Raw genomic sequence first — 17,049 nt, 5'->3', positions numbered from 1 at the left:
TTTAAATTCAAATACCATGGTTCTGCTCCTGGGGATTCACAGTTCCTTCTCAAGGAAAGGCAGTAAGTCTAGGTCACCCCATTCATTCAAGCCGCTTGTTCACATTCAGTCACTCTTCGAACCCCAGTTAGCAAAGAAGCCACAATCATTTTTTCACCTGATTATTTTTTTTTTCTCCAGAGATGGGTCACTTTAGCTTTATCCCAAATCCATGTTGGACCAGAGGAGGGCTCCCCCCCATGTCCTTCTGAGGGATCAAATGTCAAGTCCAGCACAGAACAGAAAGAGAAGGAACTGCACACTCTTTAAAGTCTCTCAAAACAAAGAGAGGGGTTTAAAATGTATATCCCAGTGAGTTTTCTTTCAGCAACAGTTCTCACTGTCAAATCAGTGAAGCGGCAACAGTTACATAAGCAGAAACCGAAGGACGAAAAGAGGAAGCAGAAGAAGAGAGACTTCGTAGCATTCAGAACAGAACCGAAGCTGCTGAGCATTTGATGGAAGAAGAAATGCCACCTGCTGGAAACCACTGCCGTCACCGCCAGGCCAAGCAAAGGTCTAGAGAAAATCCAGAGCCTCCTTTTGTTATAAAATTAACGGATCTAGAAACAGACATGACCTAAACTCATCTCCCTCATCTAACTGGTGAGGAGGAAACTGCTCCACCGAAGCTGTGGACCCATCAGCAGCATCTGGTAGGTCCTTTGGCATACACAGGTTGAAGATCCCTGGAGCAAGGTGGGAGGCTGGCCATGTAAATAAATACCTTGTGGCACTTATCCTGGGTGTCTTGCAGCTCTTTACTCTTAAGAAGGATTTTCTTTTCCATGGAGTTAATCTTGGCTGGAGAATCCAAACCCAAAGCAGACCTTTAAAGGAAAAAAAAAACCCCCGAATAATAATAATAATTTGCACATATTTATGTACCACCACACCAGAGCAGTCGAAATCGTTTATAAAAAGATCATTACAAACACACACACACACACACACAAACACCCCAAAAAACTGGTGTTATCTAACTTTAACTCAGAGCAGGCCCATTGAAATTAATGGATCCAAGTTAGTCAGACTATTTTCAATGGCTCTACTCTATATGATTATCATTGGATGCAACTCTGAATATCAGATAATACAACAAAAGCAAAAACATAGCAGCACATTTTGATAATACCTTTACAGTCAGGTAAATGACTTAGTAACCCGGCCACCACATACTTTTTGTTGTGGACGGACTATAAGAGACATTATTTATGGAAGATTACTTATGGATATGAGCTAAGAGCTGTTTCCTCCCAGACGTTGCTGGACTACAATTCCCAACTCCCATATTCTTTGACCATTGGCCATGCTGGCTGGGCCTGATGGGAGTTGGAGTCCAAAACCCCTGGAGGACCCACAGGTCCTTCCTCACCCCACCCCAGAGGATGCAAAGACCCACCAGAACATCCCTACGAACCTTGTTGGGATAGGTTGCAAGATGAATATGAGAATGCCCTAGTTACAAGAGCTGAGCCACTTTATGTTGCTATTAAGCATCACATAAAGACTTTTTTTCTGGGAAAGGTGGGTATATTATTATTTTCACAATGGCCATCACAATACATGGCAATCTTTATGGCTGCAATTTAGAAGCTAGTCAAAGGAAGTAATGGGAAAGACATGAAAAAGGTGTTGCTGAGATAGAAAGACCCCATGGGGTTTTCAACCATTAAGCACAAGCTCCACTTAGAGTACATTATTGAGGTCTAACCTAGAGGCATTACTAGTAGCTTGCACAGTGTTTGTTAGCATTAGAAGAGCGAAGTGTTAAAACTCTTCATGGGGAAAAAGAAACATCCAGAGATGTGTTTGATGGCTTGAGAAAGACTGGCCTGGTTCAGACATCACCATCTCAGTGTGATAGACCAGGCATGGAGAACCTCTGGCCCTCCAGATGCTACTGAACTACAACTCCCATTATCCCTGGCCATTGGCCATGCTTGTTGGGGCTGATGGGAGTTGTAGTTCATTTCTCCACAACTACAACAGACAAAAGGCAGAGTAAGACCCTCTTGCCCCTTACAACCTAGCATGCAGCTCCCAGAAGGTTGTCTATGTGGGAATGTGATCCTCTGGCTCAAAATAATACTAGCTATCCCAACCCCTATACAACGTTGTTGTCTAAAAAAATCAAAACCTACTCTACATGCCAGCACTGTACAGGGCAAACACTGAAATATTCTTTCTGGAACTGGAGCTATTTGTTGTTAGATACTTTGTATATTAAGAACTAGATTGATAAAACAGGTTTATACTCCCCCGCCCATCCTTGAATGCTTACCATAATAAAAGAAAAAGGAAACCACAACATGCACACACAAAAGCTATTCACAGCAGCACAGTCTATTTAACTAGGCAATTAATAAACTGGTTGTAGATCCCTGGAGCGAAGAGGGAAGTCAGCCATGGAAATAAATACCTTGGGGTAGTTTGAATAGCAAATGCTTACTACTAGAGGAATTTGCAGAAGTACAAATGCAAAGAAAAAGCAGGTCACCTGTCCATACACATACACTTGCCAAGGTGCCATTGGTCACTACCTTCTTTTTGTCAGATAACAGCACCCCAAAAGTGTGGCAGCTCCCCCAACTTCAAGGTTTCCCTGACTTTGGAGTTTCTACGAGGCTTACTGCAAGATTAGGGAGAGTCCCTGCCTTTCTCCAGACTCCAGTTGGGCTTGACCGACAGCAAATCATACTGACATTTTCTGATCCTCCCCATGGCTCTACGTAACAGGGACACAAGTCCCAGTCTCCTTTCCACACAACTATGAATGGGGGGGGGGGGGGACATCTGCCACACCAAGCCTTCAAAGTTTACCTATGGCATTACAAACAAGACATTGCTTTGCTCTCTCGGAGGAATGGACAGAACCAACGGTGAAAGCACTTTGGTTGGTTAACAGAACCAATTGCTATCTGTAATTTGGTGAAATAGAATGTTTTCTCCATGAAGGCCTGCCAAACCATACCCCAGCTTAACTTTTGGGTGGTAGGCAACTTGAGATTTTTATGTTTGTTTCATCTTAGTTGCTGCTTTGGTGATATCATTGTGTTGCTGTTATCCTGCTTATGCACAAGTATGTAAGAGTGGCCCTACTGGATTGGGCCAAAGACCCACCTAGTCCAGCATCTTGTTCTTACAGTGCCCAATCAGATGCCCATGGGAAGTCCATAAGCAGGACACAAACCCCCAAGTATTACTCTTCCCTCTTGTGATTCCCACCAGTATGAGTACAGAGGCATGCTGCCTTCAACAGTTGAGGGAGAACATAGCCAACATAGCCTCTGTAACCTAGTCATATTTATCTTTTCTATCTACCCATATCACCAAATTTCTTTCTTCTTATTTCTCTGGATAATTCCTTCCGCACCTGTTTGCTGGTTTCTCAAGGCTTCCAGCTCCTGCTTTCCTAAGCTCCTGCTTCCACCTTCCTTATCTAGGCTTTCAAAATGTTCTTCCTGTCAAGGATCTAAGGAGCCAGCATTCCTTCTCCCTATCGTACTCTATTGTACTTTGACTCATCTCAGGCAGTCAATGTAGAGTTTCACCACCACAAATGCCACTTGCACCCATAGCAGCCCTAGGAAACTGACTTCAAGATTATAGATTTCATAGAATTATAGAGTTGGAAGGGACCCTGAGGATCATCTAGTTCAACCCCCTGCAATGCAATGAAGCTGTCCCATACAGGAATCAAACCTGCAACCTTGGTGTTATCAGTACCATGCTTTAACTAACTGAGCTTAGATTCACTAACTCTTCTCCCTGGCCCACCATTTCTTAAATCAAACTGGTGGGTACCAAGGACAGGGCCTTTTCAAAGCTGGTGCTACAGCCCTATGGACATCTGCTACACACCTCTTGCTGACTTTAGCCGTGCTGCAAAAAACACTCTGCTCAGAAATCCTTTCTATGCTTAATCCTTAGTGTCTGTTTAGGGTGGCCCCTTAAATTCTTTGTATTGCCTGTGTTGTAGGACACCTTGGAAACATTTTATTTTGGAAGGTACAACTGACTGACTGAATTAATGAATGAATGAAAAAGCGTTTCATCCCATTTTTAGAAGTACATACCCATCATCAACAGACTTTCTAATCTGAAGCCAGTTACTAAGGAACTACAATATGCCCAACTACAAGAGCGTTTAGTAATACGTATTCCAGTGACTACCCTGCACTACATAATTAGGAGAGCCTGCTCCAGATAAAGAAGAATTTAAAAAACGATCAAGAGACAAAATTCTTCTGACATAACCCAAACTAAGAAAAGGCACACAACAGGTCATATTAAAGCATGAAATGAACTTGGGCCATAACTTTGTTCCCAAACAAGCACTTACTTCAATATGCTGAATCCAGCTTCATGCAACACATGGGAAGCTGCCATACATTGAGTCAGACCATTGGTCCATTTTGCTCAATGCAATCTACACTGGCTGGCAGCAACTCTCCCGGATTTCAGGTAGGGGACATTCCCAGACCTATCTGAAGATGCTGGGGGTTGAACCTAGGACCTTTATGCAAAGCAGACACACTACCACTGAGCTATGCCCTTCCCCCAAACACCTACCCATTTCTTATTTCTTACATTTATATAACTACTCCCGCGCCCCAGGAGCTCAAGGTGGTATATATGGTTCTCCCCTCTCCATTTTACTCTCACAACAACCCTGTGAAGTAGGTTAGGCTGAGAGACAGCAAGTGGCCCAATGTCACACCCAGTGAACTTCATGGCTGAGCGGGGACTTGAAACCTGGTCTCCAAGGTCATAGTCTGACACTCTAACCACTACCCCACCACTGACTCTCATGTACATCATCACTAAACAGTTTTGACAGCTCTGTTCACTGAAAACAAGAACTCAGATTAATGGGCAGTAGCACCACTGAGGTGTGGCATGAAAAATAAAAGCTATCCAAGTCACATAGGATCAGGAAACTGCAAGACTGTTGCTGCTTCTCTTCAGACATCTTCATTTATAAAGGTTTCGAAGTATTGCCCTAGTTCATACAAACAGATGCAGCAGTAGGACTGTTTCTCAACTATATCCTATCAGACTTCCAGCAGGTGACTGCAGGAGTCTTTTCCCAACCCTACCTGGAGAGACCGGGTATTGAGTCTGGAAACTTCTGAACTTCCAAATCCTCTTGGCTTTAAAAGCAGATTAGACAAATTCATGGAGGAGAGGGCTACTGATGGCTACTAGCCACAATGGCTATGATCTGCCTCCATAGAGAGAGGCAGCAATGCTTCTTAATATCAGTTGCTGGAAACCAAAGGAGGGGAGAGTACTCTTGGGCTCAAATCCCAGAGGCAAGTGTTGCCACAGGCGCTGTGAGATCAGGATGTTAGACTAGGTGGACCACTGGCCTGATTCAGCAGGCTCTCCTTATGTTCTTATGTATGCACAGCTCTACCCACCAAGTTACAGTCCCTCTCGGTCATGCAATACCACTTCCAGTTGCTAGTGGGGAAACGTTTGTGAACTTTACCACCCTATAGGCTATTGATATGAACTGCTTAAATTGGGGACTGATCCCTGGTTTCTTTCTCTTCCTACAGAATTTTTTCTCTTCCTCAGAACTCTATATACTCTGTTGATGGAACTACCAAAAAGCCCCCTCTGCAGATCATAAAGCCCAAGAAGGCCAGTAGGGAAGGAGGTCATTTATCTGTTAACTAATTAGAAGGGGAGAATTAACTAATTTAACCCACTGAGACCACCAATTTTGGTAGTACTAGCTTAAGTAACAGCCCATCTCAGTTTTCCCTAGAACCCTTTTCACATTTAATAACTCTTCAGTACAATATAATTTAAGTGCCTAAGCCTGCTGAGGAAGTATTTTTTTCCACAGGCTGCCTAGAGTTTTTAAAATGTCTTCCATTTAATAAAAGTATAGCAAATTTGTTTTTCCCCTACATTTCAGAACTAATTAGATTTTTTTCTACTGCAGTATATTTGAGGAAGGCTACACACCTGGCATCCTGTAGGTTTAAGACTATTGTGGTTTGCTCCGTGTGGAGCTGCTTATGGAGACAATCCAGAAACTTCCAGTCACCCAGTACGTTCCCTAACTGGTGTTCTTTCATTTTTTTATTCTATTCTATTTATTTATTTTTAAATTATTTTAAATGAATAGCAGCAGCTAGGATGCTTATAGCACAAGTATGGAGGACGCCACAAGGCCAGCTAATATCTTTATGGCATGAAAACATACGGAACCTGGCCATCGCGGAAAAGATAATGCATAATATTGTTATGAACTTTGCAGGGGGGAAGGCTAGAGCCCCCTAAATGTGTTGTGGGTTTGTGTCATATCCTCCCCATAATTCTTTGCTTTAGTACAAGTCAGAATTAAACAAGGTTTGATTACACCGGGCCAAACACGGAAATTCCTACGTTTAGCGTATGCAAACAAACCAGGCTAGCAGGGCAGGGCCAGCTGAGTGCAAGCCTTTAAGGCTGGCATGGCCAAACTTGGCCCTCCAGTTGTTTTAGGACTACAGTTCCCATCATCCCTGACCACTGGTCCTGTTAGCTAGGGATGATGGGCGTTGTAGTCCCAAAACAGCTGGTGGGCCAAGTTTGGCCATGCCTGCTTTAAGGAATAAAGCAGAGTAAATGGCCCATCAATGGAAACCATCACCAGGGCAGAAGACTCCCAGCCAGTCAACAGAGGAGGGCGGTTTCCAAGGTTACAGGGGGGGCCCCTTCTTTGCTGAGTGCTAGTAGACAGAGGCAAAGGCCAGGTTTAGGATTTCTAATAGGAATGCTGTAGGGCCAGGGATGTCCAACCAGTAGATTGCGATCTACCAGGTTTCTTTATACAGTCTCTTGGGAGTTGGACATGCCTGCCGTAGGCTTTGGGAGCTCCTTGGAGTCAGACAGCAGTGAGAAGGAGGAAGAGGGGCAAAGCTCCATGTGAGCTGGGAATGACAGGCTGGAACTAAGAGACACGGGGAGATGGTGTTTTGGCTGCCCTGGAATCCAATACTGCACTCCTGCAGGAAGCAAGGCCACTAGAGATGTGAATGCTTTGAACTCTCCACAGTAGATCCAGGTGTATATAAGTGCAAATAAAACCCTGTAACTTAAAGATATTAGTCTCTGCCGTACCCAATTTTCCAAGCCCAGCTGGAATCTTGTCACTGCTAGGCAGAGTTTGGGGGTGGCGTGCAACAATATAAAAGTCTCCAAAGGTTTAGAAACCACAGAACATGTTTATGTGGTATAGTCCGATTTCATTTCTAATGCTACAATACTTATCTCAGGACTCTTTGTCGCCACCAATGTGGAAGTGTGACAATCTTAAAAGCTTATTTACAGGTGTTTGCTCATGTTTTCTCACCTTGTACTTAAGAAAGAAACTGATGGCCCTTTATTTGAGTTTCTTCCTCTTGTGTTATTTTTTGTGCATGATTGAAAAAAAGTTTATTTTACTTTTTTAAGAGTGAATTCTTACCCACCCTTCACCACAAGGTCCCAGGGCAGGTAAGAATCATATAGTATTAAAATCTAATAGAACTACTTGGAACAAACTAAAGAATATATACCAGATAATAGAGTTGGCCTCTCTCACACACAAATAAATAAATCACACAAAAACTTAGCTGTCAATGTCGAAGCTAAAGACGAGTACCTTTTGGAACCACATTCTGCCCATCTTAGAAGAATTTCATTAGCTGTGAAGTTGTTTCAGGACCATGAAAACCCTAGACTAGAGAGTCTTGATTAAGGGTGTTTCAGAAAAAACCCACTCCCATACAAGCTCCCCACCCCTTGCAAGGTGTTAAGGTCTTTGGATGAGACCCTGCTATGGTTTACCACTCAAAATGGGCCTTTTTAAGTAATGGAATATCACCTGCCACCAGTGTTCCCCTTGAAGTCCACAAGGTGGGCCCATTCCTGTGGTTTTTTGATGAAAGGTTTGATGAGCTATAGCCAATCATTTTTTTAAAAAAATCCTTTTGCTGCCTTGAAAGTTTTTAATGGGTCCCAACTGTTACTAAATGGTGTTGTAGATGTCACTGTTTACATTGCTTGTAAACAACCTGGTTGGTCTATTTGGGGGCAGAAAGGCAGTCAGGAAACAAAAATAAAAATTAGCCATCTCCTGCAAAGGCTTGCTCTAAATCCTCAAGAGGGCTTTCATGCAAGAGCATCTTCTACAGTCTCTGTCAAAACATTAACTAACCAATAGTATCATATATTTGCAAAAGCACGCAAACTATTGCATTGCTTGAACCATGGATGTTTGCCACCTTGGGCTACTTTGGGAGGAAGAGTCGGACAGAAATAAATAAAATAAATAAATAAGCTTGAGCTTCTGGCAGACGAGCACAACAGCACCCACCAGCCCTGTCTACAACTTCAGCTTCCTTTGTGTGCATCTGATGCAATCTCTACAGTACACAGGGCAGAATTCCAGATGCATAGGCTTAAGAATGCATGTGACTTTGGACATTGTCACAACTCCTAATGCCGAGATGCAATGATCATGCATCAGAGCCAATGAGGCAATATGGCGCGGGATGGAGGAAGAGAGATGATCCCAATGTAATACCTTAGTTTACATCATTGATGTCAGGAACCTGTGGCCCTCCAGATGTTCATCAGCATGACCAATGGTCAGAGATGCTGGGAGTTTTTGTCCAACACCTTCAGAGAGGACCACAGGTTCCTCATCCCTGCTTTACACACACATTAATAGGCTGAGTAAATGCTGGTTTTCTCCAAAGCCAGAAACCAGTTTCCAATGCAGAAAGTGTTTTATTTACCAAATTCTTGAGAACCCCAGTTCCTGCTTAAAAAGAAATTCCATTTCCTATGCCTCATCAATGTATCTCAGTTACAGCAACACATAAACAGCAGCTTTTAGAGGGTCACTGAACAGGAAGCCTCAGATGTTTAAGGAACTTAGCAGACCAGCTGATGACATTTTTCAAGACTGTGGGTGGTTCTCTCATGACAAGAAAAATCAGCCCATATAGACATTCTCCCACCAGTTCTCAGCTCATTAAAGTACTTAGTTTGGTAATTACCGTAGTTCTAAGCAGTCCTTGCCCAAGACATCTCACTGGTTGAAGCAGAGCCGAACTCCACACACAGCTCACAGGAAGATAGCAACCCATGTACCACTTCAGACTGTAGGTGGGGGAATCACATGACAGAATGCCCCTATCAAGTGATACCAAAATAAATTCCCTGCATGTAGAAAACGAGAATGTCGACAACAGTCTTTTCCCTGATATGCTAGTTTTCTATGTGCAGGGAATTTTAGTTACTTCATTTGTAGGGAGCGCCCTTGCATTGTAAGACTCCTTGTACCAGCACTCCAGAGTGGTACACGCCAGACAAAGGTTACCACCACCTCAGTGAAAGCAAGGCCCAAGATTGCACAAGGTAAGGATTCAGCTTCAGAGCTTGCTGCCCTCTCTCATCCCCCTCCTATACTTTATGGCAACAGCAACCCTCCAAATGCCATCACTTTCCTAAGCAGTGCACTAATGTGTTATTAAGACAAGGGAGATTTCACACTCCAGCATGGGTGGCACTGTGTCACATCCATGCTCGCTAATTCAATCCATGTCTAGTGTCTACTAAACAAGCAGTTATTGATCAAAATAAATCAAGGCATGCACATGGCCTTGTGATTTGCAAGATGAAGTCTATAAGCAATGGACTGTGTTACAACCCAGAATTTTCCTTATCAACTGGAATGCCACACAGCTTTTCTGAATGTGGAATTACGAAATTCTGGTTCCAAATCTGCGTGAAACCAGGATTCCTGGTCACTGACAGGCATCTGAGACCCGAAGCAACTCAGATGGATCTCAGTGGGGAGTTCAGTCCTTGTATCCAATGTCTGTCTAGCTCACAATAGGTCTGTTGAAATTGGCAGACCTGACTAACGTACTATGTTTTTAAATGTGTTGGAAGCCACCCAGAGTGGCTGGAGCAACCCAGCCAGTTGGGCAGGGTATAAATAATAAAATTATTATTATTATTATTATTATTATTATTATTATTATTAACTTTGATAAATTAATTTCAATTAGTCAAACTGAGTAGGACTAAGATTGGGTAGAATCCTTGTTCTCCCACACAATATACTTATCTAAAATGCCCCAGTTGACAAGCCTGCTGTTGAGCTATGTCAGTTAACAAGCAGAAGGACACCGTTCCTTATTATTCCAGGTGACCCAAGCACTCATAGAAGCATCCTAATCTTCTGAAATTCACTTTATCTTTTCTACATGAAATATATAGCCATTCTTATAAGACATCAAAAATGATAATGGTATTCAAGACTGAAAAATGAGAAGGGCAATTAAAATCATTGCTTCCAGATGTATGGCCATCTCATAAGCACCTCTCTCATTATTTTAAAGGGCAAGCTTATCAACCATTTCTATGCACAGTGTCTAGGCTCTTGTTTCATCTCAATAGCTGGAAGACCCTGTTGACTGAGAAGTACCTGCCATACTCCACAGTTAAGAAAAATGGTTCCCCAAATTTTAAAAATACACAGAGCATATCAACACCACATAAGTAGTGTGGCACACACTATTGTCATTTTCTCTCCCTAGGGAATTCTGGGAACTAGTTCTGTGAGGAGGGAGTAAAGCTTTCCACCAGAGAATTTGCAGCAACTGCACAACACTACAATTCCCATGATTCTTTGGGGGAAGCCATTTCACTTAAACCAATATAAAACTCTATAACGGTCTGCAGCATTGCTATTTTTCTGGAAAAAGAGGTGCCGGAACTCAGCATGAACACCTCCCTCATTCTCTTAGAATGGCAATGGCACCCACCTGAGAGGTGCCGGAACTGAGTTCCGGCTGAAAAAAGCCCTGGTCTGCAGTATAAAATAAATCCGGAGAATCAGAATGTCTAGGCATATTCAGCAACACGACTTGGAATCTTGAGAGGTTTCCTAAAACTATCATAACTGACCTTGCTACTTTTTAATTACGCCATTTGAAGATGCTGCACCTAGCCAGAAACAGACAATTAATCCTCTGGTTCTGACAATAAATGACAAGAAATAAACAGTATCTACCGGATGTACATGGAATTAGTGCAATACGTTTGTTAACGTTTCTCTTTAAGAAATATCTGCTATTGCAAGAAAATCTTACTAAATCTGAATGAAATCATTTTCAATGTATCCTAAAAATTATAAGGTAACCACAGAAACTGTCCAGCATCCAAGCCAAAGCAAATCAACCACAACCCTTTACTGTACAGGCATTGCCTTCTCACACATCCAAGATAGTCTTCACCAAGTTGCATGCCCATGTCGGAGGTGAAAAAAATCCATCGGACAGCCAAGCTATCCCATGGGTCATCAATAAACTAATGCCATAAAACATGATCCGTAAGTCAATGAACACAGTATGCAATCTGGACTTCCAGATCAACTAAAATGGCTCAAGTATCCTGGCAACAATGGTCTATATATCTCTGTACTGAGATCTATAATCTCAGTTATGGACTAATTTTCTGGACAAGATCATACCAAAGAGTTTCATCTATTGGTCTCCAACTCAGTGCTAAATATTAATAGCAGCATTTGTAAAATGCTTTCAGATGTTCAAAGCACTCTCTTATACATTATCTTGTTGCAATCCTTACAACAATCCTGCGAGGTAAGCTGATGCAATTAGCTGCACAAGGCAGATGGGGGCCACAGGCTGAGAGGGAGATGCTTGCCCAAAGCCAGAACATGATTTTATGGAAGAGGCAAGATTCAAACCAATGCCTTAGCCACTCTTTATTTCTATTGCAATCAGAGCAGATGTTCTGGAGCACAATTTAAAGTCTCAGGAAAAGTCTCTGATCTTTTATTTCAAGATCTTAATTGTTAATTTGATCACTATTCCTAGTCTAATCTTCAGCTTCCAAAAGTTACATTTTTAAAAAAATATAAATTACCTCCTTGATTAAAGGTTCATTTGTAAGAAACAGTAAAAGCCCCGGGGAATTGCCCTGCTGGATCAGACTAAAATGACTAGAAGTCTCTGGGCAGTCGGATGTGAAGGCGACAGCCTCAATTTTATTTTATGCCCCCAGCATTAGGTATTCACAGAGGTATACTGCCTCTGAGCATGGAGGTTTCAGCCAATAGCCATGGATAACCTCCACGAATCAGCCAATATAAACCCCACCGTTCCATCACATAGGTAGCAGCAGCTCAAGACGCCTAGTGTGAAAAGGAAGATCTCCAGTCTAGCAACCATCTTCCTAGTTCTTATCGGAACATTTTAAAAAGCTTTTCAGGAGCGACAATGCCAAAATTGAGCACAAAAGACATCAAGAAAGGATTGTCTCACTGGCGCAGAGGCAACAGCACCACCTTCCAATTCCTGCTTGGTACTCCCTTGTCTTCCTCCCCCTCCAGAAAAGACACACCTGCGAGTAGGAGGACACCACAGGCAGTCAAGAAGCTCCCTTCTAATTGCTGGCCTATTTAAGGTTCCTCTCTGACTCATAACACTGGGAACATCGTTGGTGCCAGGAGAGAAATCAGATTTGGTTTCCAGGCTTCTCTTTTAAACAGATCATCTTCCACACATGCCCCAAGAGTTCACATTTAAAAAATAGAGAGACCTGATTTGGTTAGACTTTCCACCCCATAATACAACTTGCTTTATACTGAGACATCGGGGGCGGCTAACAGCACACTGTACATGGAATCCCAAGGAAAGTCTCTGCATTTATCTGACCGGCAACCCTATAGCCGTTCTTCAATTGGACGTGCTATATACTCATGCTTTACTTCTGGGCAGTAGCGGCAAAAAAAATTAAGGGCCCACCAGACCAGAAGGGGCATCATTATACAACTGATACTCTTCCCTGTACCACTGTCGTATAGGACCTTCTATCTTCCCATAAGACATCCAATCGCTATGGACCTCTGCATCATCCATCCTGCAGCTCCAATGCCTCTTTTGACCATGAGTTTTGTCGATACCTTGCTCTCAGTTTCAATGGGTAACCTGAGCTGCTAGTTTGCTCCCAGGAAAATGAACTCCACACCTCTGTGCCTCACTGGACCAACCTTGTAGACCTAGAGTGTTTAGCAATGCCCTAGCCATTTCACACCAATCAAACACACCCCCATCCCTCAAGATCTGAAACTCTTCTAAATTTCTCCTAAATTCCTGCAAAGCCACACAGAGAGAGAATTCAGTCAAAACCGTTCACTTCCCTCTAGGATGTAGCAGACAGATTCTAAGACGAGGAACGTTAGACTCAGAATGAAGCATTCCTTTCATGCAACAATATTGGGAAGGGGGGTGAGAGCCAATGACATGAATCACAGCTAAAGCAAAGCCTGAATCATCTTCCTATAGCAGAGGGAAGACCAGTCAAAAGCTGGGTATTCACATTTCCCCAACCTACCCCCCCCCCTCAGTCCCCGTTCCACCGCCAAGTACATCAAGCACTGATTTTCTCCTATTCATTCTCTACAAAACAGCAATTCCTACTTACTCTGTTCGGAGAATCCCCAATGCCTTGATGAAGGAGAACCCTACAAATGGCAAATCTTCTCCTGAGAAACCTGCAGGGTTCAGCTGGCACAGAGAGGATACAATTCGTGAATTCTTGTCTGGTTCATCGAAATTTGAGGTGTCATCATCAGACTTGATGGTAGGCACAAAGGGGGGAGGAGCTGGTTATTTCATAAAAAAACATAAAGAAGAAGGAACAAAAAATTTTTAGCTGCAGTTTGCTGTCAAAGTCCCTCTCGTTCAGCATTGTCAATGGCACTGCAGCTCCTGCTTTTAATCTTGCTAACACCAGCAGGCTGAGCCACTGCTCTCCAACCTATTACAGCAACAAGAGATTAACCCTTCGGCTGCCAACATGGCTACCATTCTGCAGGCAGAGAATCTCTTGCTGCTTTTGAACCAGCCTTGCACCTTCAAGAACAAGCCAACGACCACAATATGTCAAGTTTCAATCTTGTCTGTCTGCAGGATGCTTCCTCCTGATCTCTTTGGACAAGGGAGATCCATCTAAGCAACCTGAATCAATGAAGCAAACCGGCTGCTCTGCCTACAGATGGGGTCGTGCCAAACAGAACCAGTAGCACCCGCAGCCTGGATAGCAGACCCTCGCCTCCCATTACTAAATTAATCTTGTCTGTGGAAGCACTGCAGCTGATAAACCTCAACCCTTTTGAGAATTCATGTTCCCAGCTTTGCTAAAACACTACTGATGGGACTCCACCGCAGTCCAGCTTCAGCGCTATCAACTCTATCAAATAGGCAACAGTAAGAATAATTTCTCCCCCTTTAGCTGGCACCCTTAAAGCTCCTGCTCTCAAACTGCTTCATTTTAGCCTTCCTTTAAGGTTTAAATAAAGCAGCAGAGCTACAAAATCTTGAAGAGATAAGCTTTCCCTAAACCATGTTCAGCAGCAGAGTTGCTTGCTGGTCTGCATGTATACAGAACGAAGCCCAGCTCATTAGAATTATGCACCTTCGTTCGTTTCAAATATGCATTTAATCAATCAATGCAAATCATTGCAAAATGCAAATCAGCCAGGTTCTCTTTTTGCTCTGTGAAGCAGAATCCCTTCAGCCAGCTCGCTTCTCATCACAAGCTGATGAATGTATAGTGTGCTAATGCCGTTACCATGGATTCCGTATAGATCTCCGGCAGCTGAAGGGCTGATGGGAAATGAATGCTGGGAGCCAGCATTACAGTCCCTGCAGTGCAGACTCCCTGCTCCTCACTTTGTGCATGCTCCAGAGTTTAAAGCCTGCCTGACTCCCTCTATTCCTGACAGATGCTGATACTTATCTGACTGACACAGGCAAAACATGAGTCACTACTGGAGCTTACTAGCTCCCTCTAGGCTGCCAGAGCCTTTTGCAGCCCAGGTTTTTTAACTCTTTGCTTTTTTATACATACTTTTAAACCATCATAAGTGAATGGCCAGAATTAATAAGCCAAAAAAAAAAAAAAAAAAAGTGTCTTCCTAATTCAAATCACCCAGAACACATATTGGCAGCCTTTCATAGAGAAAATGCTGACACTGCTTTCACAAATAGATGAGCAAGCTGATTTTCTCAGAGGTTAAAAGTAACTAAGAGTAAACGGCAGGGTGGATAACGCAATGAGGAGATTTATATTATAAGATACAGCCTAACAATTTTACATACAGGGATGTAAAGAATGGGTTTTTTAAAGCATTGTTTTTAAAAGTTGGTTAAATTAGATTTTATTTTCGCTCTTCAATAGGTGTATGGCAGGGACGTCCAACACCCAAGAGACTGCGATCTACTCACAGAATAAAAAAGTGGCAGTGATCTACCTTTTTGGGGGGGCGGGGGGGGATTGAGGTCAAAGTTGTTCAGCTTTTTCCAGGGAGGGAAGTCAATCTTGCATAAATTTTCCTCCACTGTTAGTTGATGAAACAAGGATAAAATGATGAAAGTATCTTTGTATTCTTTTGAAACGCAAAAGGCCCATTGCAGACTACTTGCTTCATGACCTCTTAACATATGGGCTTATGTGCTCCCTCAGTTTTCAGCCTTAACCACGGTGTAAAAATGCCTGGAACAAGGCAATGCCCAATCCATGACTACCTTCTTACCCAGATTTAAAGTTGGTAGCCAATGGAAAAATACCCTGTGGTTTAATGCTAACAATGGAAGAAAGGAGGGAACAAGCCTGTGGAATGTTCTGTAATTTCTTAACCATGGTTAAAGATTGGGAAACAATCTTGGTGCTGCTAACCAAAAAGCAATATTAATCTGCACTCGAGTTGAAATAGTCTATGACCTAAAGAAATAGCAGGTGCAGTTTTTAGCAGCTCTGTATTAGGAAAATACAGTGGTACCTCTAGATGCGAACGGAATCCGTTCCAGAGCCCTGTTCGCATCTAGAAGCAGACATAACCAACGATGGCACGTCTGCGCACGCATCGCTTTGAGCCACTTCTGTGCATGACGTCATTTTGAGCATCTGCGCATGCGCAAGCGGCGAAACCCAGAAGTAACGCACTCTGTTACTTCCGGGTTGCCGCGGAATGCAACTCGAACGCGCTCATCCCGAAGCACATTCAACCTGAGGTATGACTGTACATCAGAATGTCTTTTTTCTGGTGCCTGGACACAATCAACTTCTGAAAGTTGGTTAAGGAATTTCCTTTCTACAGAGATTTTCCCTGTCCTGTAAAATTTATTCTACTTGTATCTTTGAAAACATGTTGAGTTCAGCAGCCCCCTTAAGTGCTTGCCAGTAGAATGAGCCTTGAATTCTTTCTGCTGCCTGAAGGCAACCAGCTTCCTTATCCCCTTGCTAGTCTTCATTATTCAGCTGCCAGAGAACTTGAGCATGGACCCCTGTGGATCAAGCACTGTCTCTGTTCCAGCTCTGGGTTTTGGTCAAATGACAGCAATTCCAGCCTGAAGGTGCACATCACAGCCACAGTGCACCTAGTCTGGGAAGTCAAAGGACACTAGAGGGCCAATCTGGTGTCACTAACTGGCATAAAGACTCTCAGACCTACTGACTTATTTCAGTATGAGCAATCTGTCATTGTGGGAACCACTGAGTTCTCACACCATGTTGCCTGGTGATTGGCCTCCTGCCAACCTGTTTGTCTCAAAGGCACTTGCCCACCCTCAAGGCTAAGCACCTGACACACTGCTGACTTATCTTCCAAAGACACAAGCACCTGATCTCCCAGGACAACCTAGAGACTGATTTTTATAAAGCAAGGATGGGGAACCTGTAGCCCTCCAGATGTTGCTGGACTCTATTAACCCTGGGCATTGAGCACACTGGCTAGGGTTGAAGAAGAAGAGGAGTAGTTTGGATTTGATATCCCGCTTTATCACTACCCGAAGGAGTCTCAAAGTGGCTAACATTCTCCTTTCCCTTCCTCCCCCACAAAAAACACTCCGTGAGGTGAGTGGGGCTGAGAGACTTCAGAGACATGTGACTAGCCCAAGGTCACCCAGCAGCTGCATGTGGAGGAGC

General features: G+C 43.2%; 1 protein-coding gene across 10 annotated transcripts in view; it reads right to left on the bottom strand.

The window, feature by feature from the left end:
* CIT (citron rho-interacting serine/threonine kinase) overlaps nucleotides 1-17,049 on the bottom strand; it is a 120,912-nt gene that overhangs the window by 83,585 nt on the left and 20,278 nt on the right. For 8 of the 10 annotated variants that reach the window (XM_080986144.1, XM_080986148.1, XM_080986146.1 and 5 more), the window contains 2 exons: nucleotides 13,546-13,726; nucleotides 767-869 (listed from right to left, as the gene is read on the bottom strand). In XM_080986144.1, the coding sequence (XP_080842270.1) occupies nucleotides 767-869; nucleotides 13,546-13,726 (284 nt within the window). Of the gene's footprint in view, nucleotides 1-766; nucleotides 870-13,545; nucleotides 13,727-14,538; nucleotides 14,658-14,694; nucleotides 14,835-17,049 lie in introns of those variants that run through there. The other 2 variants (XM_080986145.1, XM_080986153.1) reach the window with 2 other exon arrangements.

This window comes from Podarcis pityusensis, assembly GCF_964106645.2.
Source record: "Podarcis pityusensis genome assembly, chromosome: 16".
NCBI classification, from domain to species: domain Eukaryota; kingdom Metazoa; phylum Chordata; class Lepidosauria; order Squamata; family Lacertidae; genus Podarcis; species Podarcis pityusensis.
This window is presented reverse-complemented; position numbering and strand designations above follow the sequence as displayed.